Consider the following 20,466-nt stretch of genomic DNA (forward strand, 5'->3'; position numbering starts at 1 on the left):
AGGGTCACCGGACCCGAAACGTTAACTCTGTTTTCTCCTCCACAGATGCTGCCAGACCTGCTGAGCTTTTCCAGCAACTTTTGTTTTTGTTCCAGAGCTATCTTGAAACTTGTACACTGCAAAAATCACATCATCTTATGTGACCTTTTCTTTTAATGAATTTTATTTTAAGCTTTGCTTTCTGACTCCTCTCTTGAAAACATCTTTTATGACTTATTTCAGACATTTGCCCACCCACGTGGTATTGGTTTCCTGACCAGCCCTCCTTTCAGGTAAGCTGTTCAGCTACTTGTTCCAAGATGTCTGACATATCTGAGCAGCTTTGGTTTTCTAGTCCTGCCAGCACAGTTCTGCCTCCTCACTTAGTGCCTTTTTCCCTGAGACTTCCCTCAGATTCTTTGAATCTTGCCTGTGTCAGTCTGGTGTGGGTCTTTATGGGTGGTAAATAGATTTCTCATACTCCAGTACAGCATCTGTACTGGTTATGTGAAATGAGATCCTGCCAAATATGCTGGATGCTATTGTCATTCAGCCTGACAAAGTACCCAGGAGTCCCAGGTACAGGCAATTTTAGTTTATTTGAGCAAACGCCAGCAGAGTCAGCTTTGTCAGTCTAAAACCGAACTCTGCAAAGTCTCTTGGGTTTCTAGCTTTTGAACACAAAATGTCACATAATAAAATCTTTATCTGATCAACTCACACCCTATGTAGACCCAGAGCCACAGTCATTGCTGGTATTTACTCAAGGCCTTCCTTATCTTTGTGTGGCCTAGTTATGCCCAACTGCGTATCCTGTTTCTAGAAGTATGATCCCTTATATGACTTTTTACTAAAACACTTATGAAACTGCTTACTCCTATTTAACCCTTGGTTAATTGAAACAGCTCAACTCTTCAAATGCCCTACTGAGTTATGCATGGAAGTCACAACCTGCCCCAACCCCTCCTGCACCCACACATTACAAATGGTTCCTGATGATTGTGGCAGTCAGGACGTTTGAATTTGCGCCTATCTGTCAGTTTGAATATGTTATGGAGTCTCTGCGTGACTGTGCAGAAATCCAGGTCAAAGTCTTTGATGGCTGGAAGTGTCATCGTGCAGATAGTGCAAACCAAATGGAAATGTTATGGATGCATATTGATTTTCCTGTAGGGTGTAGGCTATAGGCTCTTCAATAAAATTTATTGTTTTAAAATGTTTCCTTTTAACTACATTGATTATATGCACAATATGTTTGAAGTATAGTCTTAAGTTATATGTCAGTGATTGATATTGCCTGCGTCTAGGGGGAGAATGATACAGGACTTTCATTAGAATCCGGTGATGATATAGCTTCAGTGGCACTGTGATCAATTACAAAAGCTTTTAACTCAGCAGTGAGCACTACTTAACTGATTAATTTCATTACTGCATCAATAAAACCAATCCATTATGAATTAACTCAGTGATAGAGATTGAGCCCAATAATGCTTCCATATGAATGTCAACTTGACCATTTTGTGACACAGACTTCCATTTGTATTGACCTATCACTAACTTTTTACCTTTTCTGGAAGACTGTTGAGCATGTGTTGATTGCTTCACCTCCACCTACTGCACTTAAGTAGATTTTAAGGTAAACGAGCAATTTAGAATCTCACAAAGGATAACAAAGAAACTGCTGAAAGTCAAAAGAAATGTAAAAGCTTCTTTAGCTTGATGAAAAAAGAAAGATTAGCAAAGACAAATTTTGTTGCATTACAGGAATATTCACATTTTACATTGTGACAAAAAGGGAATTAGTGGAGAAACTAAATAATTATTTAGTTTATCTTCACGGAGGATACAGAAAATATGTCAGAAATGCTAGGGAATTATGAAAATGAGGAACAGAAAGAAATTTATTATTTAAGAGGTAGTATTCAAAAAGCAACTATATTAGTTTTATACCTCCTTTTGGACCTGAAGAAGTGGATACAGCTTGGATGTATTTTTGGTTATCTTCCAAAAACTCTACTGGTTCTGGGAAAGGAACCAATATATCCCAATTTTTTCAGAAAGGAGGGAGAACAGCAGATGTGTTACATTGTCATTAACAGTAGGAAAAAAAGGTCAGGATCCCCTGTAATCTGATTACATTTTTTTTTCAGTATCAGGTTATGACTGGGCAGTCAAAGGTGGAATGGAGGGGAGTGGGATAATATTCTGCTATGGATTGAGAATTGGATAACAGACAGAAAACATAGATTAGGAATAAAGTGGTTATTCTCAGGATGACATGGCCAGGTACTGCAAGAGTCATGCTTGGGCCCTAGCTTGTTCGTGAGTTATGTAAATGATTTGGAGAGTATTATTTCAAAATTTGATTACACAAAACTAGATGGGGATGTAAGGTGCAAGGAGTCTTCAGGAGGTCTTTGACAGGCATTAATGGGTAAGAGCATAGCTAATTGGCTTTGTTTCATTACAACCCGCTAATATAGTATGAATTATGTGAAATGACCCACTTTGGTACAAAAAAACCAAGAAAGTGCATTTCTTAAAGGGAGCAAAGTTGGAAAATGTTCAAGTTCCAATGGTCCTGAATATCCATATGAGTTACTAAAGGCTAGCATGGAGGTACACAAGCACGCAAAATGACAAATAATGTGTTGGCATTTTTCACAAGAGGTTTTGAGTACAGATGTCTTGATGCAATTGTGTAGAGCCTGGATGAGACAACACCTGGAGTATTGTGTACAGTTTTGATTTACTTCTCTAAAGACGACCACACTTGCCATTGATGAAGTGCAAAGGAGGTTGACCAAACTAGTCTCTTGGATGTACTTTGGGATTTTCTTTTGAGGAGAGATTGAGGAAACTGGGTCCATATTCTCTAAAGATTCAAAAAATGAGACATGATTTCACAGAAATTTATAAATTTTTTACAGGGCATAATTAGATCATTAGTCTATAGATAGAAATTTTCCCTGGTTAGTGAATATGTAACAGGGGACATTGTTTCAGGCTAAGGGATAAGCCATTTGTGGCTAAAATAAATTTCTTCATTCAGAAGGTGGTGAATATTTGGAAATCCTCAGAGGACTGTGATAAAACAAAGCCAGGCATTGGCCCAGATTTTCCTTCCTTAGTATCATGCAATGTGAAGACATTCTCTGCTATTAAGGAGTGCAATGGTACTGGAACCTGACAGTCACTGAAATATTTAACCCATGCTGATGATCCCATTATTCTTGATCTTAAAGCAGCAGAGAACATTAGCTCAAGAATTTTGATTTTACTTGTCCCTAAATGTGCTTGGATTTTTACAAGCGAATCATTAGGCTTCATAAAGGATGAAGACCACCAGGCAAGGTTGATAAATGGTTTATTGAAATAAAATGGTCATGATTCCCTTGATGCCTCTTCCCAGCTGCTCCAAGCCTATCTTTCCATCTGAAAACAAAATGCTGGAGATCACAGTGGGTCAGGCAGCATTCATGGAGGGAAAGCAAGCTAATGTTTTGAGTTTAGGTGACTCTTCTGGATGACATTGAGATGATTTAGGCTGTTATATTGTTCCAGTATTTTCCTGGTTTGCATTGAACTTTTTTTTTGATAAGTGCCTAAAATGTTTGTTTGTTATCCAGTTGGATTAGGCATTGACTTTTCAATCAATTGCTCATGTTGTGGTGCATGTGACATTATCACAGTTGATCCTCTTTTACTCTACTTTTATTTACACCATAGTTACCTTTCCCTTCAAAACAAAGAATGTAATGTAATAACAAGAAACAGACAAAAGTAATGTTAGATACTGTGGACAAATTTTGCATGAATTTAATTGGTAATAGAGTTTGCTTATGATGTTACTTGCTAAGCTACTGAAAAGATTCAGTTGCAACAATTCTATTACTTGGTTAGGAAATATATAATCTGCTAGGACAAATCAGCAGTGAAAATAATGGCAAATATTCATAGAAGAGTGATGAAAGCTTTGCCCTGTTTGTAATGTTGGAATGATAGCCTGGAAATTTATCTACATCAGTTATTGTTTGTGATTCATGAACTGCTTTCCCTGTTCAAATCATCGAGCAGGGATGGGGAAAGCACACAATCGTGTTGTACCCTGTCTCCTAAGATGAGCACATTTGACCTGAGCGACTCCAGGACCACTCCCTTGTCCTCTGCTGCATTGTTTCCAAACTACATAAATGCAGACATTATCTTTAAAGGCAAATTGAACAAAAATCCTGCTGTGGTGCACATGATTGCAAAGTAAATGCTAGGGTTCCATAACAATAATGCTGGTGAGCAGGAGAGAGACGCTGTAGTTCTGCAGAGGTAAGGAAGCCTTCTCAAGTATTGCCCTCCAGCAGGTGGCCAGAGAGGTCAACCATTGATGCCTGTACTTGAAGGCCTGGCAACAATACTGTAAGAAGCTGTGATGAGACTCATGGTTTGTGATGTTGCTAAGATCATCAGGAACAACGGTTTATCTCTGTCATCTGCCCTTTCTCAATTCTCAACACTTCCCTAATCTACTTTGTAATGTAAGGGTCGTATTTGTTCAAGGCTTTCTGAAACAAGTTGGAAATGTATCTGCATGTTCCATTCTAATGTAGTGCTATGTTTGGAGTGGTTCAGCAGCACATTGTGACCTTGGGAAGTGGAGAAACGCTGTCAGCAGCACTACAACAGATTTATATCAATTGTATGATTTATATCTGCTGGTAGATATTGTTTTTATTATATAGTTTTGACTTTAATTGTGTGCAGTATGAGAAAAACTGTTCAATTTGCCTTTAAAGATAATGTCTGCAGTTATGTAGTTTGGGAACAATGCAGCACAGAGGACAAGGGAGTAGTCCTGGAGTCGCTCAGGTCAAATATGTGCTAAAAATGGATAGAATTCCATTATTTTTAAAAAGTTATTTTTAAATAGTTGATATTTTCATTTACAGATTTTGCATGCTTCCCTTTGTAATTTAGATATTTCAAAGGAAATGCTGGAATTGCACAGTAGGTTAGTCAACATTGTTAAAGAGAAACAAACAGGTAATGGTAGTTCAGCTGTGTAACCTACATGGATGAGAAATACACAGGTATTTTATAAGACTGAAAATATAGCAAGAAATAAGGTTCAGAAGAAAGGAGGAAGAGAGCCATATACCAATCAAAAAGAGGGAATTAAGATGATTTGCAAAGAGCTAAATAAAAAAGACCAATACAGAGGATCTGTGAAGCAATGCAATACTCTGAAACTTCTCCAGTCTGGAAATCTATTATTTGGAAACACTAATCGTCCTGAACTCTGAGTAGACCTAAGCAAGTAACAGACTTGTCATTTTTTACTGTGCCCATACCTTCTCAATTTGTTGCAGTACCTGAACAGTCAAGATAATGAACATTTAACTCCTTATTATGAGGTGCAATATTTTTTGTAAGTACACTTGGGTAAGTGCCCTAGACCAGGTATCAGGTACTAATATTAAAATGTTAAATGTAAGAGATGGAAGGCTTATGAAGAGATTGAGCAGTTTAGGCCTATGCTTTCTAGAGTTTAGAAGGATGAGAGGAGATCTACTTGAGGTATATAAGCTGCTAAAGGGTGTTGACAAAGTAGACATAGAGCAGATGTTTCTGTTTGTGAGGCAATCTAGAACAAGAGGTAATAATAAAGGGGGTGGCTGTTGAGGTTGAGATGAGCTCAGCCATGATTGTGTTAAACGGCAAGCAGGCTCCCGAGGCTCAATTGTTTAATTTTGCTCCCAGTTCTTGTTTTCTTATGTTGTCATAATTCAAAGGCTGTGAATATTACAAGGCTTGTCATCCATGATAGTTAGCAGACATTTTGAACATCTGACAGATGCTGTCAGGGTGCTGTATTTTGAACATCAGAATTCCTTTAGCTTAACCCACGGCAGTGCACTGATATGGCTTTATAAACAGTATAAAATAAAGTATCTCCATTAATTCAGACAGCCTTTTTCGAAAATTCAGAACATTTTAATTGTTCTGATGGCATTTGTTTACTTAGAATAACATTGCATTGGCAAAATAACAGGATGATGTGTGCTGTTTCATAACGTCTTTTCCACTGATCTTTAGAAGTTGGGTAGCTCTATTGTATTTCCCTGAAGAGTAGAATCACTAACTATTTGAAGCATAATTTACAAAATTAATGGGACTGTACAATTGCAGGACTTTGTGAATTTGTTTGTAGAAAGTATTTTCTTAAAGTTCAATGATCAATTATCAGATGAATTCTCTTTTTCAAATCTGATCTCATTATGTTTTTGCAGCTGATGAAACACATGCAAGTTGTAGATTTGCTGTCCGAGTTTGGTATTTAATAATTCCTTCATCCCTTTGTTTATATTAGCTGAATGAGAGATGAGGGTAATACGTTGGAATCCTAATCAGGGACCCATATTACAATGTACTTGATCTTTTTACCTTCATTTCGGTTTATATTGCACAACGTAAAATTTGTCCACAATATGCCACATTGTGTTTGGTTCCATAGTTTCATTAGGCTTCGTTAAATGGAGAAAATGGATGAGGTGCAAGATCGTAACCATTCTATTTCTCTCCTGAGTGAATAAGTAATGAAGCTACATCCACGAGTTCCTGCTAGAACTATTAGCATAAGCTTTGTATTGATTATTTTTGTTTTCCCACTTAAAGCAAAAATCTTGCAAAAGCTTTTGCTTGTCAATAAGGTAATGAATGATTAATGAAGCTTAATCTATTTCTTTATTTTTCCATGCTATGTGAATTCTGAAAATTTAACAAGTTCAAACAATTAAAAAAAGCTTGTAAATCTGTAAAACATAAATAAGCTTATAAAAGTTATTTCTTTAATTTTCAGGCTGTGTATTTTTTGTTGGCTCTAATGACTGTTGGCCTGGTCCTGTAAACTTGAATATTTAATACAAGAAGCAGCTTATTGGACTGCCTATAGTTTACAAATGTGAGAAACGGCTAAGCTAAAAAGGTGGTGTCTCCGTGGACAAGTTTTTTTGGTTCACATGTGATTGATAAAGGTTTAAAGCATTTTTTTTAGCACTAACTATAACAGTTTTGTCTTCCATATGTGGCGACATATAATATTTCATTTCCAGTTTTCTAATTAGAGTATATTGTACCACCTGTTAAAGCTTTGTCGAGTGCACATGTTCTTTTTCAGGAAAGATTACAGGATAGAAAATAGGAGTAAGGTTTTTGTTATGATTTTATCCTGCCATGCTCCCCATTTTTATCCAAGAAAGTTGAAGCCAATTGTTTTTGCTCTAACTAATCCATCGCAGAATAGGAAACCAACCTCAGAATCTGTTAACTATGGCTTGATAAAGTGCTACATATTGTGATGTCTTATCCAAGTTGAAAGTTTTAATGTGTCCAATTGCATGGAGTAACACCTTTTTATTTAAAAATGGTAGGGTCAAGATTTCTTTGCTTAATGTTTTGTGCTGAATATCTTGAAAATTAGGGGTGTTAGGTTTTCTGGAAAACATATGACCATGGCTTCGGTCGAAATTTAGCATTTGTTTCTGTTGTGCAAACGGACAGAAGACTCCTTGGAATCAATGATGGCCAAACCTTTGTCCAGGTACCATAGATCATTAAGTATTTTTCAGTGCCATTCAGAGCTTTTCTTGTATATTTAAGAGCAGGACAGGAACTTAAATCTGCAATATTCTGATAATATTTTCAATGACATCGATTTCTCCATGTTTTACATAGCATATTAACTCTTTCAAGAATTTTAGGGTGATTGATCATTAGATTTTGAAGCCGAACATAATCATCCTCTGCCTTTTCCTTGGTTTTGTCTTTACTGTATGCTTGGAATAGATTTTTAAAATCGTTGTCAGGATGCCTGTTGTACCCTAAAAAATTGCAATGATATCTGTCCAGAGTTGCTCTGAAAAGATGATAGATCATTGCCTTGACCTACTTTCCTGCAAACATGGGGGATTTGCTAAACCAGTTAAAAGAACATCATAAGCTAACTTCACGGTATGGAACTGGAGTACAGGTATTGTGTTCATCATCTTGAATAAGAGGGAAGGGATTTCATTCAGTAAAAGGTATTTGAGCGAGTTTGATTTTTAGATGAGACTTAGTTTTAAGTGCCTTTTACAAATTCCAAAGGACTTCATTGTGAATGGAGTGCTTTTGAAATGTAGCCACAGTTATAATGTACCTGGTGTCATTATGATAATGTCACTGGCCAGGCAATCCAGGGGCTCAGATTAATGCTCTGGGGACATGGGTCTGAATCAAAACATCTGAAATTAAAAGGCTTGTTCAAAATAAAGAATGAAACCAAGTAGACCACCCAGAATTAACTTAGGCATCAAGGCCATTCACAAATGCAGCCTATCAACCCTGGAAAGTCCTCCTTATTGACGTGGGGGCTCACGTCAAAATGCCCCATTGGTTAAGCAACAGCATGATAACGTTATACCCTTAGTGTTTCTCTGCAAGGTATGAATCTAACACAACCCTGGGTGTGTCCTGCCCTATTAGTAGTCGGGAGGAAGTTGTCTTGGGAATACTTAGTATTAAACCTGGACTTCATGAGGTCTCATGGCATCAGGTTAAACATAGGCAAAGCTGCCTCCTGCTGATTACTGCCTACTGTCAACCCCCATTTCCCCCCCGCCAAAAAAAAACTATTAACCAGCATGTCTCTATGTTGAACATCATTTCAAAGAAACACTGAGGATGGCAAGGGCACAAGCTGTACTTTGGTTGGAGGGACTTTTCCAAGGGTTGTATCTTTGGAATTCCCTTCCTCAAAAGGTAGTGAATGCAGAATTTTTAATTTTTTGAAGGGAGAGGGAGATTCTTCATTACCAAGGGGATGAAAGATTATGGGAAGTATGCAATGTAGAGTTTAGATTAAAATCAGAAGATGTGATATTATTGAATGGTAGACCAAGCTAAAAGGTGTAAATGGCCTACTTTTGTTCCTTGTGTGTATGACTTCACTGGCCATCGCCAAGAGGACCCAGTGGCTTGGTAGCACTACAACAAGTGTTAGCCAAGTCATAGACTGCTGATATTCTGGATCTGTGACAGGTGGTAAGAGAGCCAACAGGAGAGAAAAGTCTACTTGACCCTTGCCCATGTCAGTCCACCAATCGCAGATATATCTGCCATTGACATTAGCAGAAGGAGTGACCACTGCAGTCCTTGTGGAGATGAAGTCAGCTCCATCTTCACCTTGAGGAGATGATCAATCATAGCGTGTAGCACTACCACTGTACTAAATGGGACAGACTTCAAACGGACCCAGCACCTCAAAACTAGATATCCATGAAGCATTGTGGACCATAAACAACAGCAAAATTGTATTCAACCATAATTTGTAGCTTTGTTTTCTTGCATATCCCCTATTGTACCATTGCTATCAAGCTGGGAGATAACCGTGGTTCAATAAAGGATATTAGGGCATGTTAGGAGCAGCACCAGACATACCTAGAAATTTGATGTCAACTTGGTGAATCTACAAGGGTACTTGCATGCTGCTCCCGCTGTTTAATGTGCAGCGAATAGGACTAAGTTGTCCCTCAACCAACGAAGCTCCACAATCCTTCAACATTCAGCCATGAATGGTTGTGGACAATAAATAACTAAAGGGTGGGGAGGGTTGCACAAGTATTCTCATCCTCCATAATGGAGGAGTCCAGCACATCAGTGCAAAAGTTAAGGCTGAAATATTTGGATCCATCTTCAGCCAGAAGTGCCAAGTGGCTAATGTGTCTTGGCCTCCGTATGAGGACCCCAGCCTCACAAGTTCCAGTCTACTGAATTTGATTTACTTCACGAGATATTAAGAAATAGCTGAAAGAATGGACAAGGTGATGACTAAGAGCTCTGGCAATATCCCAACAATGTTACCGAAGATTTGTGCTCCAGAACTAAACACGACTCAGTCATACAATTGTACAACATGGAAACAGACCCTTTTGGTCCAACACATCCATGCCAATCAAATATCCTAAATTAATCTAGTCCCATTAGTCAGCAGTTGGCCCATATCCCTCGAACCCTTCCTATTCATGTACCGTCCAGATGCCATTTAAATTAATAATTGTATCAGCATCCACCACACCTCTGGCTGCTCATTCCGTATATCCACCACTCTCTGCATGAAAAAGTTGCCTCTTGGGTCCCTTTTAGTTCTTTCCCTTCTAACCTTAAACCTATGCCCTCTAATTATGTACTCCACTACCCGGAGAAAAGTACCTTGCCTATTCACTCGATCCATGCCATGTTATCAAGCTCACTTGCTCCGCAATGACCTGCACACTGGCAATCATGGGTTTTACCATTTAACCCCAACCCCGTTATCTTGGTCCAAACATGGTCAACAGAGCTAAATGCCAGAGATAAGGTTAGTGTAATTGCCCTTGACAGCAAGGAGCATTAGACAAAGTATGTATCATGGAGCCCTAGCGAAATTGACATTACTGGAAATTGAGGAAAGTTCTTTGCTGTTTGGAATCATATCCAGCATAAAGAAAGATGATTGTAGTTGCTGGAGCTTGCAGTTCCAGGACAGGGCTCACAGAATTTGTAACGGTGGTATCCTAGGCCCAATCATGTTTACCTGTTTTATCAATTGCATTCTTTGATCATAAGATCATAGGTGGGGATATTTGTGGATAGTACAATGTTGAACACCATCCATGACTCCTCAAATTAGATGAGCTCCTTGACCATTATGACCTGACTGACCATAGTTCCCCTTGACTACACTAAGGCAATCTGGTGTAGGCTGATAGGGGTGACAAGTAACATTGCCACACAAATGTCACGTAATGTATTGCCAAAAGGAGAAATTCTAACCATCATCCCTTGATGTTGGATGGTGTCCCTATAAATGATTTTTCCACTAATATCCTGTCATTCCCACTGAACAGAAACTGAATTAGATCAGCCAAATACATAGCACAGCTATGAGAACAGGTCAAAGGCTGGAAATTCTGTGGTGGGTAGCTCACATCCTAACTCCTCAATGCCTGTCCACCATCCACCAGGCATAAGTCAGTGTAGCACCAACAAATTTCATGAGATTCAACGCCATCCTGAACAAAGCAGCTTTCTTGATTCGCATTTTACCCAGCTTTTACATTCACTTCCTTCACCAGTGCACAATGACAACAGTGCTGGAAGATGCACTGTAGTAATCTAACAAGGGTCTTTCAATGGCACCTTACAAACCCCTGATCACTACTTCCTAGAATGGACAAGAGCAACAGATGCGTAGTAACCCTAACCCATTTGCAAGATCCCCTCCAAGTCTGTCTCTGATATCTCTTGGAATTATTATCACTATATATTATCATTCCTTCACTGTCGCTGGTCACAACCTGGAACTTCCAACGTAACTGCACACGTGGGTGCCCCTACACCCTACAGGGATTTGTAGATTAGGTGGATGATAGGGAGATGGGTCTGGGTAGGATGCTTTGAGGGTCAGTGTGGACTTGTTGGGCCAAAGGGCCTGTTTCCACACTGTAGGGATTTTATGATCTATGAAAAGACTTTGAGAGCAGTTCAAAACCACCTATTCAACAACAATTAGGCATAGATAATAAATGATAGCCTTATATCCTAGTGCCTAATGTGATAGGCATTATATGTAAAGCAAGGTGCCACAAACAATGGGATAATCTGTTTTAGTAATGTTGGTTGTTAGATGATTGTTTCCTAGTGTATCTGGGGGTAAGACCCTGCTTGTACATGAAGAAATTCCAATGGAAGATGGGCCTTCTCTCTAATGTCTCATTAGAAAGCTGGTGCTTTTGACAGTGCACTGGTGATGAGATATAAACCTGAATATACACTGAAGTGTTTTTAGTGGTATTTAAACCAATAATCTTCCTTCTCACAGGACTGTGCACTTCCAATTGAGGCACTATAGTCTGGCACCAAAAATGAACAAACATTTTTCTAGAAGGCCTTTAATAAATCAAGTAACACAAACAAAATAAAGCCATAGAATGTTCACTGTGTAGCTGCATATCTACATCATACAACTCTCTTGCTTTTATAAACTATAAAATATTTTCTATCATAACTGAATTATTTTCAATTAGTTAAACCACGGTTTATCTTCTAACATATTTTCGCATTTAAGACCAGTCATTTTTCAGAAGTACATTGTTATGACCTGTGGAAGAGGCGTGAATTGGCTCCACTTCTCACCGCCTCAGTTGTCAACAGCAAATATTTTCAATTCATTTTTAACATGTAACAATATCAGATTTCAATTAGTTTACTTATTCCACACCCGCACACATGAACGCGCACTTGCACGAACATACGTATAAAGTGGAGAGAATATCTGGTGTGAATGGAAAATCAATAATATGCTGTGCAAAAAGTTCTTTGAGACTGAGGTTTATTCTGAGACCATGGTTGTTTAATTGATGTCGTGAATCCTCAACAGAGACAAAATTTAAAGATATCTTTGAATTTTCAATGAATGGATATTTCTCTGATTTGTTTTACACCAGGCATTACCTTCCAAGTGGCTGAGTAAACAGGGAACGAAAGGGAAGGGCAGCATGATTTCTAGTTCATTAGCATAATGAATTTATCATTTATTTTTACTTGAGCAGTTGCTCAAAGTACAGTTAATTTGTATATTTCCATGTCTGGCTTCATTGTTTTTCTGAGGTAAATTATCTAAACCTAGGCCTTCCATTCCAGTATGTGAAAATTCCGGAAAGGTTAAATCAAGCAGGAGATGCAGATCTGCTTTTTGTGGTTTCTTTCACTTTGACATGTTAATTTCAGGTCAGGCTGAGCCTTGTTAATTGATGGTTTCATCAAACTTTCCTCAGGCTGATCAGGTGAGCACTGTGGCCATCTTAAGTCAGTGTTTTCCTTTATCAAAGCCGTTTTAGTCCATGAAAATTCCCAGGTATTAAAAATCAAAGTCAGAAGTCACATGACACCAGGTTATAGTCCAACAGGTTTATTTGAAATTACAAACTTTCTGAGCACCTCCACGTTGTCAAAAATTGAAAGCTTTTTAACCCTAATCAAAACAATATATAATATTCATTGAAAAGTAGTCTGTATTTATAATTTGGACAATTAGAGATGTATTGAAAAGTGCTGATCATTCTGCTGTTAAAATTTCAAGATGCTGCACTAATCAGCAATATAAAAAGCTGATCAATAAACTGTGAAAGCCTGTATTGTTGAATATTTCTAATACACATCAAATTTTACCAATACTGAAGGTAACTACAGGCTTTTCTCTTTTTAGCCATATCAGCTGATTTTGGACACCTATGTTCAAAACCTGGACTTCTCAGCAGAGCAGCTCAGTGTTCACCATTACTTCAAACAGTACTGCTTGTGAAGTTGAAGTTGAAGTGTGAATTTAATAGAGATCTTATGGATTATATGGATCATTTTGATCATTTAAAAAGTATATAATTTTTAACAATAGTCTGTGCAATAATCAATTTACTGCAAAAATAATGGCAAGGGCATTTTTGCTTGATTTTATTTATGCACAAACATGATGTCAGGTGAGGGCAAATATATACCTACATATAAAAACCACAAGTTGCTGTCCGAGGTTGTCCTCTGCTGTTAACTTCATGAAACCAGCATCCTACTGTCTTGCTCAGTGTATCAGTGCTGTAAAGTGATGTTTGTTTCATGAAACTGATGTCGTCACCATAAAGTTAAACTTATTTCAATCTAAGTACCCTATTACGCTATAATAAGTATCGATGACAAGAAATTGAAAACTTAAATGATCAGGGAAATCACAAATGGTAAATGCCTTGAGATACTCTGCAATAGTAAATTATCGACCAACTGTGATTTTTTTTTTTAACCTATTCATTCATGTTACGTTTGTGTTAATTCCAAATGTGTTGAAGTGGCAAAATCTTATTCAGTAATGTTTTCACTCAGGGGTCATTTCCACTTGTGCTCTTTAGCAGGTAATTTCAAACTTGATTAATAATGTTTTTTTTAAACAGGAAACTTATTGGCTGTTAAAAGAATTGTTCCAGGCAACGTGGATACTACATGGAACAACTTGTTATTGACCGTAGATGCCGTCGAATGCCAGGTAAATATCCTTCATCCAAAGGAATTTCTCAGTAGGCACAAATTAGACACTCTAGAAACTTTGCAAATAGCATGAATTTCTTATCCACAGTTTTGCTCAGTGCATTATGATATAGAGTGATGCTTTTTTTAAGTTGGCATTTGACATTGAAAATTATATTGTAAACATTTAAAATAGAAATTTACAAGTAAGCACAATGTTCAAACAGTGTTGTATATCTGAAGTAAAATGTGCATTTGCTGGAAATCTCAATTAAAAGCAGAAAATGCTACGAATACTCAGATTGAACAGCATCTGCGGAAAGAAAAGCGGTTCATGTTTCCCATTGCTGATCTTTCATTCAAACTGGAAAAGTTTAGAGACCTGGCACGTTTTCAGTAAATACAAGCAGGGGAAGGTGGGAGAAGCGAAATAAGTTGATAAACATAAGGATAGATCTGTGTTAGGATGGAAGACCAGAAATTACCACAAGAATTATGTTGCAAGTCAAGTGGTAATGGGCAAGAAGAATCATGGAGTTATTTGTGCAGAAAATGGTAGCAGCAGAATAATTACTGGCAGCCACTTCTTGGGAAGATAAGAGAAGTAGTTATAATGTTAAATTATTGAACTCAGGACTGCCTAGTAGAAACATTTTCCTCTGATTTGAGTTAAAATTCATTGAAGTAGTTTGGGGAATTGAGTAGGGGAGAGAAAACTGGAAGCTCAAGTCATGCTTAGAGTGAAGAGTGTGCTGAAAAGATACCCCCTAATCAGTCTTTTCGTCTCTCCAATATAGAGGGTACTGAATGATGACCAACAAGAACAATGTACTAAGTTGTAATTTAGTGCAAGTAAATTCTTGTTTCACCTGGAAAGCCTGTTTTTGACGCAGAATGGTGGAAGGAAGGTGGTGAATGGGCAGGTTTGCATCTCAGACTTGCACAGGAGAGTGTTGTGCAATGATGAATGCGTTTGGAAAAATTGAGAGAACAGTTCCCATCAGACTGCTGGGAGGAAAAGACATGTTTTACAGTGGCAACCAGGGGAGATCGTTGAAATGGTGGATAATGATTTTAGTGTTACAATACAAAAAACATTTGGTGTTACATCTGTGACTTCTGGTTCACCCCTCTTTAACCCTAATTCACTGCTGAATGCAAAGTGATTCCCTGAATGCAAGACAATGGAATATGGACTGTTTTTTCATTAATCTTATTTTCATTTTCTTTCTTTTCTTTCATCTTTCTTATCCAATATGTCACAATATTAAAGTTACTTAATATTTTTATGCAAAGTTGCCTCTGTTTTATAAGCCATTTATACCTCCTAAGCTAAAAATGGCTTCACTATCTTTAAAAGAAATTGTAATTCCTCGGGAATGTATGGGAGGGTGTGCTGATTATCCAAACATAAAACAACTTCTTACAAATGCATCTCATTTCATTTATGTAAAATATTGGTTGCTGTGAGAATTAGAGCTCATATACATGTTTGTGGGACCAGCACACTCTGAATAATGAGGTAAAAGACATTTCAATTCACAGAATAGGGTGCTTTATGCACCTGGTATAGTTAGGCATGGATTTCAAAAGGAAAAATCTTGCTTGACTAACCTTTTCAAAGGTAACAATATATAATGGTAATGCAATACATGTAATTTATCTGAAATTTCAAAAGGCCTTCAATAAGGCTACCTCATAATAGTCTAATAAATAAAGTCAGAAGAAGCAGAAACAAGAACAAAAACAGAACTTGCTAGAAAAGCTGAGCAGGTCTGACAGCATCTGTGAAGAAAAATCAGAATTAATGTTTCGGTTCCAGTGATCCTTCCCCAGTTCCATAGGGGCAAATAATTGTCAAGTGAGTTTCAATATAAATAAATGTAAGCATTTTGGAGGCAAGATTAATTATTTGGAAGGTACAAGCGTGATGGGTTAGAGGAACAAAACAATCTGAGAATAGATATGTAAATCACTAAACATTGTCCCAGGTTACCAAGGCCATTTAAAAAGCTGTATGCTTGTTTTTAGAGGGATTAAATTGATAAAGGAATATAGATGAGTTAAGTGATTGGGCAAAATTTCGGCAGATGGAATATCATGTGGAATACTGAGGTTGTCCAGTTGGGAAGAATGTAAAAGTAGCACAAATCTAAATTGGGAGAGATTGCAGAATTCTGCAGTACAAGAGGATCTGGGTGTCCTTGTACGTGAATCACTAAAAGTTAACATAAAGACAAATGAAGTGTTGGCCTTTATTGCAAGGGCAATGGAGCATAAATATGGGTGATCCATTTGTGAGGCTGTACCGAGTGCATTGTGTACAGTTGTGGCCTTATTTAAAGGAGAAATGTACTTGCATTTGGAGCAGTTCTGAAAAGGCTCACCAGGTTGATCTGTGAGATAGAAGTGTTGTCTTATGAGGAAAGCTTTGGTCAATAGTTGATGGAATTTGGAAGAATGAAAGTTGATCTTATTAATACAGATAGCATTGAAGTATCTATTCAGTATTAATAAAATTTTTCTTTTAGTATTGTTCACTTTTATGCAGAGTGCGTAGGATTTAAGATTCTAAAATTATTCTGAAAATAGTTGTAAATCAAGAAATAATTTCTTGGTAAGGTGGCGTAAATATGTAATTATGCAGTATAATTAATCATGATTTTCACAAAAGGTTGAAAGATTGTTCGGTAGAAACCTTTTTGTTCTTCATTGTTACAAAAGAATTTTAATTGAATTATATGAAAATACTTTTGAACATAGGTTTTTACTGTTTGTCATTTTTATAACATTTTTATTTGAAGTGTTTTTTATCTTCACTGACTCATTGAGCCACATGGACCAAATACTTTACAACAGCTGTTGATACTGCTTCATCATTAACCAGCAGATGTTACAGTTCAAGTTGATCAGTTCGATATTTTGTGCTCTTTACAGTGGCTTAGTGGTTAGCTCTGCTGCCTTACCGCACCAGGAACCCGGGTTCGATTCCACCCTCTGGCAACTGTCTGTGCGGAGTTTGCACATTCTCCCCGTGTCTGCGTGGGATTCCTCCAGATGCTCCAGTTTCCTCCCACAGTCCAAAAATGTGCAGGCTAGGTGGATTGGCTATGCTAAATCACCCATAGTGTTCAGGGATGTGTTGATCAGGTGGCTATAAGGGGATGGGTCTGGGTGGGATGCTCTGAGGGTTGGTGTGGACTTTTTGGGCTGAAGGGCCTGTTTCCGCACTGTAGGGATTCTGGGATTCTATGATTCTAAGCTTTAAATGGGCATCTCTATCGGAAATCTACAACAACAACTGGTAAACCTAACTGCTTAAATCAGTTGAGTAATAATTGTCATCGGTCTTGAGCTTTCAACCTTCAAGGAGTCAGGTCATCGACTGTTTAGTGTGAGTTTTAAAATACTTTGGATGCCATCAGTTTCAGGATGCAGTTCATAAAAATATTCATTGTTTATTCTGATATTGAGCTTTACAAATGAAAGTGGAATATGCTTTAGTTATAAAGCCTCTGGTTGTTTCTTTTACCCCATTCTCACTCCAAAGATATTATTTTTAACTATTGTTTTATGAGAATCACAATAAGTGGGAATAATTATTCAGTTCTAGTATTTGACTCCATTTTAATGGAATACAAAGATCAATGCTATCACTTTAGAAGAAAAAGAAGCAGTTATATATAGGCTGAAATCCATTAGCCGATGTATTTGAAAATTTTGTCTGAATTGATTAACCAATTACTGCATCAAGGAAAAAAGCTGTCTTTTGGTATTAAACTCCAAGTAATCATGCTAAATTTTGCATTATGTCTTCTTTAACTGAAAGCACTTTGATTTAGTGTGGGTTGTGGGTTTCAGCATCTTTTTCAGTCATCATTAAAGCAATGCAATGCAGTCTGTGTTTATCCAAGTTGTTTTGATTTGTTACCCTCAATGTTCCGTTTGAAGGAGCTCTTTGCAGGTATGCAAATTATGAGCTCCTGATTTGCTGTGTGCATACTGCTTCTCAAGGTATTGAGGTATGAAAACCCTTCTGAATTCACGGATGAGCAGAGTGCTAATTGATTTCCCACCTGCCCTTCCCCTGAACAAGGCAGCTCTTAACTGTCAGTCAAGACAGATGATGACACATGCAGAACCGGATCAGAAGAGCCAATTCTAGGCTGTGCCCTGAAGGTTCTTGTAATTTCCATTGCTTGCCTTTTGTGTGCTGGTATTAGTTAGATCTGTTAGCCTGTGCTTGCAGTTAGCTTGTTGCTTGTACAGTATTTAGGACCATACAAACAGAGCTTAGCAGCCCTTTTCCCAGTAAATGTAATAGAAAGTGCATTCTAGACATTAAGCAGTGATTGGGGATGTTCCTTGTGCAATATACAGGTAAAGTCCTTGGCTTTATACTTCAGATACTATTTCAATGTGTATGTTCTGTATTTTGCTGTTGATGTTTCAGGGGCACCGTGTCTGAAAGTCACAGGAATTCAGAGCTGAAAGATGCTGTCTAATGTTTAGAGATGAAAGGCATACAGCATTTTGTTAATTTGGGTACTTTGGTGCTTTTAGAAACCATTTGCTTGAAATGATCAAGGGTTATTTTTTGAGTCTTGGCAAAAACAATTGATAATTCTGCAGTCCAAGAATTTTAGTCTGTATGTTTCTTAAACCTTTATCATTTGTTTTGACTTTACTTGATCAAGTATATTTACGGAATAGTTAGAAAATGATGTAATATTGTTTGCTGGTTGTTATTTTTAGCCACAGCCATGCTATGAAGGTTAATGGCGGTTCATGACTAATAATAATCAGCAGCCACTCCAACAAAAACTGTAAATGGCAAGCAATAATTGAACTCTATCATTGTATGTTGATTCTGAGAAAGGATTGTTATGTTATGCATTGCAGAGAATCTCTTGAATTATACTATTATAGACTTTAGATTTGATTTTTATTTGTCAAGATACCCATACTATATAAAACTTGATACCATTAAAGCAGTCTTGAGAAGAATAGAATGCATTAGAGGTTGTAGCATAATTTAAACTTGTGCAAAATGTATGTCTTTCAATATATGAAGTTTCATTACATGTGGTTTCTGAATACTGAATATGAAAGGTCCACAGAGGTGTCTTTGTATGCCTGGCTTGCAGTTATTCAGTTAAATGCTGCTGTAATTTATCACTCCATGAATTGTAGAGTTGTTCATCGACCTTTGTATTTTCATCAGAAGGAAAGAAATATGACAGTATCAAGAAAAAGATATTGTACAAAAATTACTGATGTGACAATTGGTTTGAATATCTTTAAAAATGTGGTTTTCAATATCCCACTTTTTTTCACATTTTATATCTGAAATTTTTTTAATACAACAAGACTTGTGCTTTTCATCACTTTTTTTGCAAAATATTTATTGTGCTATATATTGGTCTCTGATACTGATGTATTCCTCAATATCTTGATCTTTTAGGCTTCAGACAAAAAAATTGTAATTATTCAGTCAGATTGTGATGTTAGCTCTTCAGTTTTCCACATGCTAAAAATTTTGAGCTTGGATTATGAAGGCGTTTACAAGTATAGAAAGAGAGTAGTAACTAAAGGAATTTTTGGTCACTTGGAAGCAGACATGAGAATTATTATGGAGAATGAGGGAATAGCAAAAGCATGGAAAAATATTTTATCAATCTTCACAGACCTAGAAAGAAGTTCCATACTGAAAGTATGGTATTGGCCGGCACGGTGGCTCAGTGGTTAACACTGCTGCCTCACAACTTTAGAAATCCTGGTTCAGTTCTACCCTCGGGTGACTATCTGTGTGGAGTTTGCATGTTCTCCCTGTGGATTTCCTCTGGGTACTCCGGTTTCCACCCACAGTCCAAAGATGTGCAGGTCAGGTGGATTGGCCTTGGGAAATGCAGGGTTACAGGGATGGTGGGGTGGGGGTGGGGGTTCTGGTGGGCTACTCTTCGGAGGGTCTGCATGGACCCGTTGGGCCAAATGGACTGTTTCCATATTGTAGGAATTCTATGATAAGTAGAGCATAGCACAAGTGCGAAAAGGACTGAGGAAGTTGGGGTAATTTATGTCAGTGGAGAAACCTAAAAGGGCTAAACTCAGATTAAATACCCTAGGATCTGATGGCCTGCATCCTAGGCTTCTAAAAGAGATGGCTCTGAATGGATGTACTGACTATGATTTTTCAAAATTTTCTAGATTCTAGAATGGTCCCTGCAGATTAGAAGTTGGTAAATGTAACTCCACTATTCAAGAAAGAAGAGGGTGCGGGTGGGGAAAGAAACTGGGAATGACAGGCTAATTCGCCTGGCATAATTTATTGTAAAGTGATAGATTCTATTAAGGAAGTCTTAGAAACAACTCACTTCCCAAAGACTGTGGCATGATTAGCGTTAG

The 20,466-nt window shown here is 37.6% G+C and overlaps 1 protein-coding gene across 4 annotated transcripts in view; it reads left to right on the plus strand.

The window, feature by feature from the left end:
- Nucleotides 1-20,466, plus strand: part of enox2 (ecto-NOX disulfide-thiol exchanger 2) — a 200,381-nt gene that overhangs the window by 44,917 nt on the left and 134,998 nt on the right. For 3 of the 4 annotated variants that reach the window (XM_048604978.1, XM_048604979.1, XM_048604980.1), the window contains one exon: nt 13,989-14,080. In XM_048604978.1, the coding sequence (XP_048460935.1) occupies nt 14,038-14,080 (43 nt within the window). In that variant the 5' untranslated portion in view covers nt 13,989-14,037. Of the gene's footprint in view, nt 1-222; nt 273-13,988; nt 14,081-20,466 lie in introns of those variants that run through there. The other variant, XM_048604981.1, reaches the window with a different exon arrangement.

The sequence above is a fragment of the Rhincodon typus genome, chromosome 14 (genome assembly GCF_021869965.1).
Source record: "Rhincodon typus isolate 14 chromosome 14, sRhiTyp1.1, whole genome shotgun sequence".
NCBI classification, from domain to species: Eukaryota; Metazoa; Chordata; class Chondrichthyes; order Orectolobiformes; family Rhincodontidae; genus Rhincodon; species Rhincodon typus.